Consider the following 13,418-nt stretch of genomic DNA (forward strand, 5'->3'; position numbering starts at 1 on the left):
TAGTCCAAAGTAGCATTTATTGGCAAGATTGATTCTTCGCTGGATTTCAGTGCTGATGTTGTTGCTAGTGTTGATGCTGGTTCCCAAATAAACGAAGTCTTTTACTATTTCGAAATTATGGCTGCCAACAGTAGCGTGGTTGCCAAGGCGCATATGCGCTGACTCTTTGCTCGATGACAGCAGGTACTTCGTTTTGTCCTCATTCACCATCAAACCCATCTTTACCGCTCCTTTTTCCAGCTTGGAGTAAGCAGAACTAACAGCGCGGGTGTTTAGGCCGATGATATCAATGTCATCAGCATATGCCAGTAATTGCACGCTTTTATAGTATATTGTTCCAGTGCGGTTAAGTTCTGCAGCTAGTATAATTTTCTCCAGCATCAAATTAAAGAAATCGCACGATAGGGGGTCACCCTGTCTGAAACCTCGTTTAGTTTCGAACGGCTCGGAGAGGTCCTTCCCAATTCTGACTGAGCTGATGGTGTTGCTCAACGTCATTTTGCACAGCCGTATAAGTTTTGCGGGGAAACCAAATTCAGACATAGCGGCATATAGGCAGCTCCTTTTCGTGCTGTCGAAGGCGGCTTTAAAGTCGACGAAGAGGTGATGTGTGTCGATTCTCTTTTCACGGGTTTTTTCCAAGATTTGGCGCATTGTGAAAATCTGGTCGATGGTAGATTTACCAGGTCTGAAGCCGCACTGATAAGGTCCAATCAGCCGGTTCACGGTGGGCTTCAATCTTTCGCACAATACACTTGAAAGGACCTTATATGCGATATTAAGAAGGCTGATTCCACGATAGTTGGTACATTTTGCAGTATCCCCCTTCTTGTGGACTGGGCAAAGAACACTTAGATTCCAACCGTCGGGCATGCTTTCGTCCGCCCATATTTTGGTAAGAAGCTGCTGCATGCGCCTTACCAACTCCTCGCCGCCGAACTTGAATAGCTCCGCAGGCAATCCATCAGCGCCCACGGCCTTGTTGTTTTTCAATCTGGTTATTGCTATTCTAACTTCGTCATAATCGGGCGTGGGGACACATATTCCATCATCATCGATTGCGGGATCGGGTTCTTCATCTCTGCGCGGTGAATTGCTGCCTCCATTTAGGAGAGCAGAGAAGTGTTCCCTCCATAATCTAAGCACTCTCTGGACATCAGTTACAAGGTCGCCGTTTTCATTCCTACAGGAGTTTGCCCCGGTCTTAAACCTTCCGTCTGTCGCCGTATTTTTTGGTAGAATTTTCGGGCGTTATTCCTGGTGGCTAGCAGCTCCGAATCTCCGAATAACCGGATGTATAAGATAAGAAATATATAGTGAACAGATCTACATACCTAAACGATTTTTAAGATAAATATAAAATAAAAAACAGGTAGGTACTTTGTGTGAGGATGCAAAGTTTCAGTTTTTTGTGGTCTGCGTGTAAAAACTATGACTAAGAATCACGTATTTCAAAAATATATGACGTAAACGTAACCATTTGATGAAATCTGATGAATTTTGAAGCTTCTAGCCGTAAAAAAGGGGCAAAAATTACAGTTTATATGGGGTATATAATATATATACCACCGATCTCTATAATTTTTTCAGACAACAATATATGCTATATAAATATATATATATATATATATATATATATACTATATATACCACCGATCTTTATGATTTTTTCAGGCAACAATATATGCTATATGCGGAAGCATTCGTTGAAATTTGAAGCCTCTAGCTCTTAAAATAGGGCAGTAATTACGAAAAGTTTCTTATCTGAACAATCGGTTGTGGGGGATATATACTATATATACGACCGATCTCATCAATTTTTTCAGGCAACAATATGTGCAATATACGAAATTATACGGTGAAGTTTGAAGCTTCAATCTGTTAAATTGAGTAAGATATGACAAAAATCCTCTTTTTCTGAAAAATCGGTTGTATGGAGGATATATGCTATAGTGGTCCGATCCTGCCGGTTCCGACAAATGTCTAATCAGATACCCAAATACACCCGCTCATCAAATTTTATTAAGATATCTCGAAAATTTAGGAACTAGTTTGCATACAAACAGACAGACGGACAGACGGACATGGCTAAATCAACTCAGCTCTTCGTCCTGATTATTTCGGTATACTTAATGGTGGGCCTATCCATTTGCCTTTAAGGACTTACAATTTTGGGTTTCGTGACGAAATTAATATACCATTTCATTTTCATGAAAGGTATAAAAATAGGTAGGTACTTTTTGTGAGGATGCAAAGCTTCACGTTTTTTGTGGTCTGCATGTAAAAACTATGACTACGAATCACGTATTTCAAAAATATATGACGTAAACGTAACTATTTGATGAAATTTGATGAATTTTGATGCTTCTAGCCGTAAAAAAGGGGCAAAAATGACAGTTTATATGAAGTATATAATATATATACCACCGATCTCATAAATTTTTTCAGGCAACAATATGTGCAATATACGAAATTATATGGTGAAGTTTGAAGCTTCAATCTGTTAAATTGAGTATGGTAAGACAAAAGTCCTCTTTTTCTGAAAAATCGGTTGTATGGAGGATATATGCTATATTGGTCCGATCCGGCCGGTTCCGACAAATGTCTAATCGGACACCCAAATACACCCGCTCACCAAATTTTATCAGGATATCTCAAATATTGAGGGACTAGTTTGCATACAAACAGACAGACGGACAGACGGACATGGCTAAATCAACTCAGCCCTTCATCCTGATTATTTCGGTATACTTAATGGTGGGTCTATCTATTTTCCTTTAAGGACTTACAATTTTGGGTTTCGTGACGAAATTAATAAACCATTTCATTTTCATGAAAGGTATAACAAGTAAGGAACTTAAAGTTCGGACGAAACCGAAGACTATACTCGTATATTTATTTTGTGCTCTTATATATATTTTAAGGAAACGTAACGAACATTAAATGATTTAAAGGATTTTTGATCGACTTATGGCATTTGAAAAAAACTTTTTTTAAGTCAGAAAATTTTTTTCCAAACGGGGTTGCCCTTTGGCAGTGGTTTCGCAAGCACGCCGAGTGTATGAAAGCTTCCCAGTGAAAATTCATCTGCCTTACAGATGCCGTTAGGAACCGGCATGAAATATGCAGGTCTTGTCCCTTAAACTTGTTAGGAAAATAAAAAATAGCGCGACGAAAAGTGGAAGAGATGCTCGGTCTGGATCTCCTCGGAGGTAAATCGCGTCAAGTATTTTTTTCATGGCACTAAACGATTTTTGGAGAAATTAACTAAATAGAAAGGGATCATAATGATTTTCCTTTTTTTACTTTCGCACTTTGAACTACCATATCACTACTGGAAGAAATGTTACGGACGTACCCAGGGCCCCTATTACTTGTTACGATCCGTGATCGAAAATCATTTTTTAAATCACAATAGCTCTGAAATGGTGGATCGGATTAATGGCATATTTGAACTAGTTACAAATAGTATTCGTCAGATCCATAACTTATTATAACTTTTAGAAAAAGTTTGACTGTTGCATAGTTATCGCTTGAGTGAAAATGATTTTCAGTCACTGATCCTAACACGTAATACGGGCCCTGAGTTTGATTTACGGCTTGCAAAACTTTTAAATTTTCTTCTGCTTAATGAGATCGCCGCCACTCCCATTATACCAAATCGTAATAAACTTTTATTGTACCTCGTAACTCGTTTTTTTCCCATTCGTCTAGTTCTCCCACTTCATCATTTTGTTACAGCATTGTTCCTTTTTCCTATTTCCCAAAGTGGGCGCGGATATAATCTAATTTCGACCATTTACAATACCAATATATCGTCAACGCTGCTGTAAAAGCTGCTAACTCCATCCACTAAAGTTTCATAGAAGAACGAAAAAGCTCAATGGCATGACAAGTTTAAATGTATTGAAAATAAGCTTTTCATTATTTTGTAGGGACTAGTGATTCTGGACGATAAACACGTACTTTCCTTTTACCACCATTAGCGGAAATCGTGTCCCATTCAACTATTACCAAAAAGTCGGTTTAAATTGAGTGCGGAGCTTTTACCGCATCGTCGACGATCTAATTTTATGCTCAAGTGTTGATGGTGTTGGTGTCCATGGTGTTAATGGACTGAACTTTGTTGATATTAAACATGTAGACCAGCGCCGGCCACACAAGTACTAAAACAATTGCATAAGTGTGTGTAAAAATTGAGTGACAACTCCCCACAGTGTGCTAAAAGAAAATGTGGACTGTGAAGTTCGAAATTAAAAAGGACTCTGGTTATTTGATTTCAAGCTAATCCTAACAATATTTACTTATATTCATATAACTAAGAACGCGGAGATCGGGCTAGCCAGATAAAACTTTTTTTATAAAAGAAGATATGGTGTTTCTTCAATGCAAAATTTTCTTAAAAAAATCACTGTTTCATTAAAAAAGAACTATAAAATAAAGTAAATGTAAAGATAGAAATATATATTTCCAAAACATAAAGTTATTCAATAAAAAAAAATTTATAAAAATTAATAAATCTAAGTTGAACGTACAAAAAGGTACTTATATTGAATTTTAAATATTTATTAATAATTAATTAATTGTTATTAATTATTAATATTTAAATTGTCAATATTAATATGTATGTTCAAAGGAACTTAATAATACTAACTAAAACGTATTAAAAGTCACTTTAACCTTGCAGTATATTGTTTTTATCATGTACCCAAAAAGTAGCATGGACTTTTCCTTTTGCATTCACTGTTGATTTTATACTGTTTTCACACAGAAACTTAATGATCTCATTTCACTTGCTAATGAAATCGTAATTTGTTTGCTTTCACACAGAAGTAACTGCTCGATTAGTATGAAGGATGAGACAGACAATCATGGCGGAACGATACAAGGTAGGAGCATGGTGACATACCTACAAACAAAAAAAATTCCATGTACTTGTAAATTCGATGGACAAATGCCAAAATCGTACTGCGCCGGTAGTTGATTTATCAAATCAAATAAAAAAGGTTATAATCAGCTGTTCGATGCGGCCACCTTGTATCGTTCCGCCATGCAGACAATGACATTTGCTTTGACAAATGACATTTTTAAGGACTGAACACACCAAAAACTAAGAAGCGGAAACGGAAGTGGAACGCTGCCAACAGAGTTGCATTGTGCTTTTGACTTCATTAGGCATTCGATAAGCTACTAATGAAATAATAATAGATTCGAATTTTGTAGGGAAGATTGAGCTCAATAAGCGTCTTAATGTAGAAAATTGCCTTTATTATTCAATAAGCCGTCTGTGTGAAAATAGTACTAATGAATGACAAGCAAAAGCAAGCGATCGTGATCGCACATCGTTAGTGTCTGTGTGAAAATACGAACTCAAATTACACAATGTGCCACTTTTGGCCGGCTCTGATGTAGACCATTGGCACTTGGTAACGTATCAGGGAAAAGTATCGAGGTAAAGTATCGACACTTTACTCAGTACTTGGAAAAAAGTATCGAGTACGAAATACTCGAGTACTTTTTGGAAAAGTATCGCTACTACTTACTCAGTACTTGTATCGTTCTATCACTAGTCATGTGTACATATCAGATTAGAAGTTTAGTTTTACCCTTTGAAACTCGTGTTTGGCTTGCACAATTGTGGCCTTGATAGAAAAATGATTGACATAGGTCGAAGGCAAAAGGCAAAATACTCCCACACTTGTCAATGCATATGTACAGTTGGGTGCATGCATGTTATATTATAAGTATATGTTATGTACATGAATATAAACCCATGCAAATACGCCATCTAAATTCTATTACGTAATAAACACAAACAACAATTTTATCGCTCAGTCAGCTGTCTTTGGTGTGTTGGCTTAATCAGTAGGGGGACTCATGAAAGCATATAAACTTATAAGGTGTAAAATTATATCCATTTACACACGCTGTTATATGAACGCACCTAGTAATACTCTTGATAAACTTGATTGTTTATCAGATGTATTATTGCCAAACAAAAATTTTTATATTGTTATACAAATTAAAAAATGCCAAGATTAAGTGAAAAATCAAAACTAAAACGTCTTTGCTAAGATATTCTTGTAAATGTATGAACGCACCTAGTAATACTCTTGATTGTTTATCAGCGGTATTATTGCCAAACTAAATTTTTTTGATTGTTATACAAATTAAAAAATGCCAGGATTAAGTGAAATATCAAAACTAAAACGCTTTTACTTGCTGAAGTTGGAGATTTCTGATGAAAATGCCTGCTGTAATGCCTGCAAGGTTGCATTCCTTTGAGTTTACCACGTTTGCACAATGAAATGTGCGCGTAAATTTATCCAAATTGTGTAAATGATTTTTCATACAAAATTTGACAGCTCGTTTACGCACTAGATAAATTTATACGTTTACACACTTTATAAGGCATTTATACGGTTACATGAGTCCCCCTAGTATATGTTAGTTTGTAGTAAGCACCAGCAAATTACCTCTTAGACCGCATACAACGCAAATTCATTGCCTTTCTTATTTAAACCATTTTTCGATGTAAATTCTGATGCATGCGTACAAGAATGCATGTATGTATGTATCTGATTGACAGGTATACCTGCAAGAAACCGATGACTGGAACTCCAACTGGAACTTCATCAAATTTAGAAATTGTATTTAGTTTGGTTCAATTTGAACTATAAATTACCTTTCATCTTAACTATTCACCATAGTAGGCGGTGCCACGCCTCAGGCAAGAAATGTGTTAAACTTGAATTTCTTAGGTTTAAGGTGCGTGCACACTTAGCGGCGCGACATGTAGCGGCAGCGGCGCTTCACTTTTTTGCCTATTTGATCAACATTGTCGCTCATGGCCGCGTCGCGCAGTGCTGCTGCCGCTAGGTGTGAATTGTTCCATAAGAATACATGCGAAGAATATTTTGCAGCGCAGTGTAGTGCAGCTCAGTGTAGCATAACATTTCAGGAAAAATGCGAAAAAGAAGAAGAGGAAGTGAAAGAGGAGGGGAAGGAAAGAGGCACTAAAGGGGAAGAAAGAATGGATTAGGGAAATGAATTGAAGATACAAATATGGAGCCGGTACTGCAAAGGAAAAGTGGAATGTACAAGAAAAAGAAGGTAGAAGTGCGGAGAGTAAGAATACAAAGGATCGAAAAGGAAAAGAAAAAGGATTGGCAGGAAAATCGGAAAGGAAGCGAATGGGCTTAAAGAAATGCGGGGGGGGTGAGGCAGGTACACGGAGAGCAAGAGGAAGGATAAGGGACATGCGGAAAACAGGCCTGGGAGGAAGGTGACAGTAAAGTGGATGGAAAAAGGAGACGCAGCAGAAGAACAGTGAAAAGGCAAAGGGGAAGAGAAAGAGACATTGAAAAGCTATGTACGAGTGGCCAGGGAATGAGGCACACGGCGCAAAAAGAAGGACATGACGGGGAGATAGAGCGATATCAACGGGGGACGGGTAATCAATGCAGGGTTACAGAAAATCAGGGTTCGCATTGCTTAGTGAGCCTCAACTATTTCAATTTCAGTGCATAGTTTTTCTTTGCGTATTGACAGCGACTAAAGCATTGACTAGGAAGAAAACCAACTGCTGAAGGAACGACTACGAGCGAGAGCAACAGTCATAGTTCTTTCCATGATTCTAGCTAGTGCCGCTTACAACAACACCTACATACATTACTAAAACTATGAGCCTTGTTATGTTTACAAAAGCAGTAGTTAAAGGGCACTTCGAAGAACTGATAATTGATAAGCGTCACAAAATGTGAAACAGTCCCGCCAAGCTATGGTTAGGCACTAAAGGCTTAATAACTATCTCATAATTGGAGCCAATCTGCAGAATTCTGCAGAACTTAACCACACTGGAACAATATACTACAGAAGCGTGCAATTACTGGCATGTGCAGATGACATTGATATCATCGGCCTAAACACCCGCGCTGTTAGTTCTGCTTACTCCAAACTGGAAAAAGAAACGGTAAAGATGGGTTTGATGGTGAATGAGGACAAAACGAAGTACCTGCTGTCATCGAGCAAAGAGTCAGCGCATACGCGCCTTGGCAGCCATAATTTCGAAATAGTAAAAGACTTCGTTTATTTGGGAACCAGCATCAACACTAGCAACAACATCAGCACTGAAATCCAGCGAAGAATCAATCTTGCCAATAAATACTACTTTGGACTAGGTAGGCAATTGGTAAGTAAACCCCTCTCTCGGCGGACGAAAATAATACTCTACAAGTCACTTATCGTACCCGTCCTGCAGAAGCATGGACCATGACATCAGCAGATGAAGCGGCTTTGGGAGTGTTCGAGAGAAAAGTTCTTCGAAAGATTTATGGACCTCTACGCGTTGGCGATGACGAGTACCGAAGAAGATTTAATGATGAGCTGTACGAGCTATACGCAGACATCAACATAGTCCAGCGAATTAAAACGCAGCGGCTGCGCTGGCTAGGCCATGTTATGCGAATGAAAGATGATGCTCCGGCCAAGAAAGTGTTTCTATCGGAACCCGCCTATGGAAGCAGAGGTAGAGGGTGGCCCCCACTCCGTTGGAAGGACCAGGTTGAAAACGATTTAAACGCCCTTGGTGTGACCAATTAGCGCCGGTTGGCGGAGCGAAGGAGCGACTGGCGCGCCTTGTTGGACGGGCATAACCGTTTAGACGGTTAAGCGCCAAGTAAGTAAGTAAGTAGGTAATTGGAGCCAATCGGATGGCAGCCACACTTGTACTAACAGCACTTGAGCCTGAGATGTATGTTATTAAATTAATCAATCAAGGGCTGCGACTATCCAAGAACCACCAACGACTGAATCAGTTTAGAAAGCGTTTATAAGGCCTAAATAGGGGAGTCTTTACCATTTCCTTTGACATCACAATCTTAAAAGTGCCAGTTAAAAGAACTGCGAGGTAATAGAACTAGAACTATTATCATCTCTTAGTGCAATAGTTCGGCACTTATTCTGGACTAGTGCGATTAGCTGCAGAGCGCTTTTCAATAATCAAAATTTGTCCGCTTGAGATTAAGCCAAACCGAAAAGGCCTAAAACCTTTCTGGCATAGAACCGGTTGACAACGATTTGCAAAGTATTGCATTGGTAACAATTGCCAACGGAAATGAAATCGCCGCGCGAAAGTAGGCAGTCGAACCATTTGGTTGGTTAATGAGCGAGATTTAGTGCTATTTTCAAATCAAATAGCTCGATAATAGTTCTGAGCTAGTAAAAATTTATGCTGGGAAGTTTTAGAAGAAGATGCAGTATCGCACGTGTGCTAAAGTAGATATAAATACTTTTGGCAGTCACAGCCGATCTATCAAATAAACGTCGCTGTTCTTGTAGGGTTGATTGGTAATGCTTTGAGATTGACTTTTAAAGTTTAAATCGGTACGCTTTGAATAGCTGACCTTGAAATGCTACTTTCAGGGATTGACATTGTCTAGAAACTGACATTGGCAATGCATTGAAGGTTGAAGTTAATTAATTGATTTGGTTTCTACGTTGAAATGTTGTTAATCACTTTCAAAGTAAATTATGTGGCATGAGCATTTAGATATTTCTTTATACAGTTACATACAGTGAAGTAACCCTGCGTGGGAGGTTTAAAGATGATAAAAGCCGGCAGGAAGAGGACACTCCCCTGCACAGTTTAGGAAAGGTTGACAGGCGTGCATGGGAACTTCTTACACCTCTACTCGAAGACAAGTTTGCTCATGTCCGCCCTTGCTGAGTTCCGAAAAAGCTCTCATCCGTTCAACCAGATCCCTCTTAATTATTCTTCATTAAATCACGGGCAGGCAGACGATTGGAATCTGAGTGTTCTTTGCGCTCTCCCGTAAGAGAAATGGGAGATACTGCGAACTGCGCCAACCGCCGCGTAACGATTTGAAGTGGACATATAATAACTTCTAGTTCATGCAACCCTTTCTTCCATGAGGAACTTGAGGTCACCAGTGCCTCGCCTACTAAATGAAAAATATTCTCCACTGGTAGGGAAAGTGGAAAATTGCGTTGGAGAAGCTATTACTTGCAATGGAAATACCTTTAAAGCATTGCGCTACACAACCTCTTAGACCTCCCTCATCCTGACAGCTGATGCAAATGGGGCTGGTTTGAATACGCTATAGCTTAAACGTAGGTCATACTACAGATTTTGTAGGTTTGGGAAGGGAGCTTCATTCTATTTCCATCAAAAAATGGCCATTGAAAGTACATTATGACACCCTGATGGTCAATACCAAGTTCATTCGTTCGTTGATTTAATATTGAATTCTTCGTTTTTCCTTAGAAGCCAATCAAATGGTGGTCGTATGGAACTGACAGTCTCATTTATGTATATCCATTCTCAAACCTCTACTGGCCATCTCATAAGCAAATTAATTTCCTTCAATACTGCTGTGACTGGAGACCTAGCAAAGGGAGGCACTGAGTTGCCACAATATGCGATTTTATCAAGTCGAATTCCAATCCTTTTGGAAAAGGCGTTAGGGAAGGAGTCGTTAGATGTTTGCATGAGACTATTCTGGAACAGTCTAGCTCTCCACTCTACAGCGTTTACTTCTGGCTACTGTAAGAGGCAGCAAGCCGGCAGTACTGCCTGATTCGTGGATGATGTGAATAGAGCCTAACGTCCGCTCGCTTCCTTTTTTGGGCCGCCTGTGTAAACCGCAGTGTCCCTACCTACAAAGATAAAGTGTTACAGAGTTTGATTTATTTTGTGCTTAATTGATTTAAAATTAACTGTTGTTGTAGCGATAAGGACACTCCCCGAAGGCCTTGGGGAGTGTTGTCGATGTTGATGGTCCCCTGCTGGATGCAGATCCGGTATGTCCGGTACTAAGCCCGACCATCTCGGGAACGATTTGATATGACCACATGCGACCTTTTAATCCTTGCCGTCCTACCACCCCCGAGATCTATGAGGAGTGCAGGGTCGCCAGAGCCTCGGCTGTTAATGAAACCGGATTCGCCACGGATAGGTGAGGTTGATAATTGGGTTGGAGAAGCTATATATTGCGCTGGCAACCCTTGAAAGGGTCGCGCTACACAACCCCTTGAATCCATTTGGTATTTTAGTCGCCTCTTACGACAGGCATACCTACCGCAGGTACATTATAACCCCCTAACCCGCTAGGGGGGAATATAATAAAATTAACTCGAATGAATTGATCTGATTAAAGTATCGTGCTAACGAGTTTTTACCCATATAGAAAAGGAAGAACAAAAATTTACAACAACTAAGGCATGTCGTAGCTGAATGCGTTTGTAACCATTTCAACTACCGTAGGAGTGCGGGTTCGACTCCCACTCCCGGGAGAAAAGGCTTTGAAGAGATTTACAAGGTATAATCGAAACAGTTGTCGCCTTGTCCGTCCTGATGTCACGTTGTTTAAATTTTTCCCAAATTATTGAATAAATTATAAAATTAAAAAAAATTGCTTCAAATAAATGTTTTCATACATTTAAAAAAGCAATACGGGCAATCCCCGATTAAATCATACAATAATTCGTTGCGTATCACAAATTTATCTTCCAATACATTTTTTCATTTCCCACCAATTCCACTTAAACTTTAATAGCTCTCTTCTATCTCTACTCTTATTTTTTGTAGATGGTGAATTCAAAGAGCGCCTAATCGCCACCGTCAAGAAGGAAGTGAAACAGTTGATGGAAGAGGCTGTCACCAAAAAATATATACACGAAGAAAGTAGTTCGGTAACATCACTGTGTGGTGCAGTTGAAGCGTGCCTCAGCCATGGTTTACGACGACGTGCTTTGGGTCTCTTCAAAACTTCCTCAACGACGGCGTTAATACAAAAGATTGCACGAACATGTCCAGAAGCAGATTACATTAATCGACGTTTACTCAAAATTGAAATGGTCAATGAGACGCAAACGATCAGTGGTAAACGATCGTCTTCTAGCAGTGACAGTATTATCAAGCCAAAGTTACTCACTAAGGGTAGCAGTAATTCGGTAACAACAATAAATACAATGTCATCACAAACAACAAGTGGCGGTGCGGCAACGGGAGTAAAGTGAGTATAGAGAGTGCAAGAGCGAGTGCAAATTTTATTTCGTAAAATGCTCATCCGTTTTTCTCGACAGATATTTATGGATACGCTTGGCTTTATATGAACGTCGTCTTTCCAAAATTATTGAATATTTGGTTAATAATGCAAATAATTTTTATGATCGTGATGCGCTGGTCGCCGATCCGGATTATGGTTCTATATTAAGTTCACTTTTAGTTGGACCATGTGCTTTAGAGTTTACGCGCGCCAAAACAGTGGATCATTATTGGTCGGATCCACATGCAGATGAGTTGGTGAGTAATTAAAGGATATTCATAACAAGTAGTAATGCTGAAACCGCTACCTATGGATTCAACCTCCCTTAGTTGGTCCTTTTCAAATAGCTTCAAATCTTTCCTTCCCCTAGTTGCTATAAAAACCACATACACAGGTGCTTTCAGCGATCTTGTCCGTGTAAAACAATGTATAATAAATGACAAAGACCAACACTCGAATAAATTTCCTATCCATTTTGTAGCGATTGAGAAGGATTGGGAAAATCAGCATCGGCCAGTATTGAAATATACACTTCTTCTAACCGTTTGAATATCGAAATTCTTACTAATTTTTAGGTTTTGATGGGAAAATTGTATAAATTATAGCAAAATCACTCCATGAATATTTCATCCAAACCTCAGTCACCATTGATGGACTAGCTTTGGTGAAAAAATATAGTTTTTGTTTCGATGGGTGGATTGTATAGATCGTAGCAGAAGCACTCCATGAAGTTTTCGTCAAAACCTCGTTCGAGGACGAGCCTTGGTAGACCAAATAATTTCCTTACCCTGCCTGTTGTGCATTTACAGAATGATATGGCTATAAATAGATGCGCTCACATTAAGCAAATTAACAGCCAGTTTTCTATCCTAGCCGTCGTATTCTTCACCACGGTAATTTCCGCTTCGAAGATACTGTAGTGCTTCGGCAGCTAAAGGTTACGGCTGAAATAGAACTTAAACCTAGCAGAAGAACCCCGCCAACATTCCCGTTAAACTTCGACGAATTTGTTAGGTGACTAACCATTATACTGACCCTGATAAGTGCTTTTCCTCTGTCTTTTCCTTACTGAGTTGAAGCTTCCACTGGTGGAAGTCGTCAGCCAACTATAATCTGTCCTGTGAGTTATGTTGAAGTTGGTAAAATTCTGGAATTCGCGAAGTGAGAAAGCTATATCTAAAGCCTGATGAACGGCTGGACGACAAACCGCACCAACGCATGTTTGTTCAGCATGACATTTAATGACAAGAGTGCTGCTGATACCAAGCGTCGCTATAATTTGTTACGACTCACTATCAAGTGTAGCCATTTTCTCCGATAGCCAGACGGCTCTTGGGCACAAGTATCAGA

The 13,418-nt window shown here is 39.4% G+C and overlaps 1 protein-coding gene across 3 annotated transcripts in view; it reads left to right on the forward strand.

Annotated features, from left to right (window-relative positions):
• The window catches only part of LOC137250542 (small G protein signaling modulator 2), a 198,772-nt gene that overhangs the window by 152,161 nt on the left and 33,193 nt on the right, over nucleotides 1-13,418 (forward strand). For all 3 annotated transcript variants that reach the window (XM_067783527.1, XM_067783526.1, XM_067783528.1), the window contains exons 2-3: nucleotides 11,609-12,035; nucleotides 12,106-12,325. In XM_067783527.1, coding sequence (XP_067639628.1) covers nucleotides 11,665-12,035; nucleotides 12,106-12,325 — 591 coding nt within the window. In that variant the 5' untranslated portion in view covers nucleotides 11,609-11,664. The remainder of the gene's footprint in view (nucleotides 1-11,608; nucleotides 12,036-12,105; nucleotides 12,326-13,418) is intronic.

The sequence above is a fragment of the Eurosta solidaginis genome, chromosome 4 (genome assembly GCF_040869045.1).
Source record: "Eurosta solidaginis isolate ZX-2024a chromosome 4, ASM4086904v1, whole genome shotgun sequence".
Classification (NCBI taxonomy): Eukaryota; Metazoa; Arthropoda; class Insecta; order Diptera; family Tephritidae; genus Eurosta; species Eurosta solidaginis.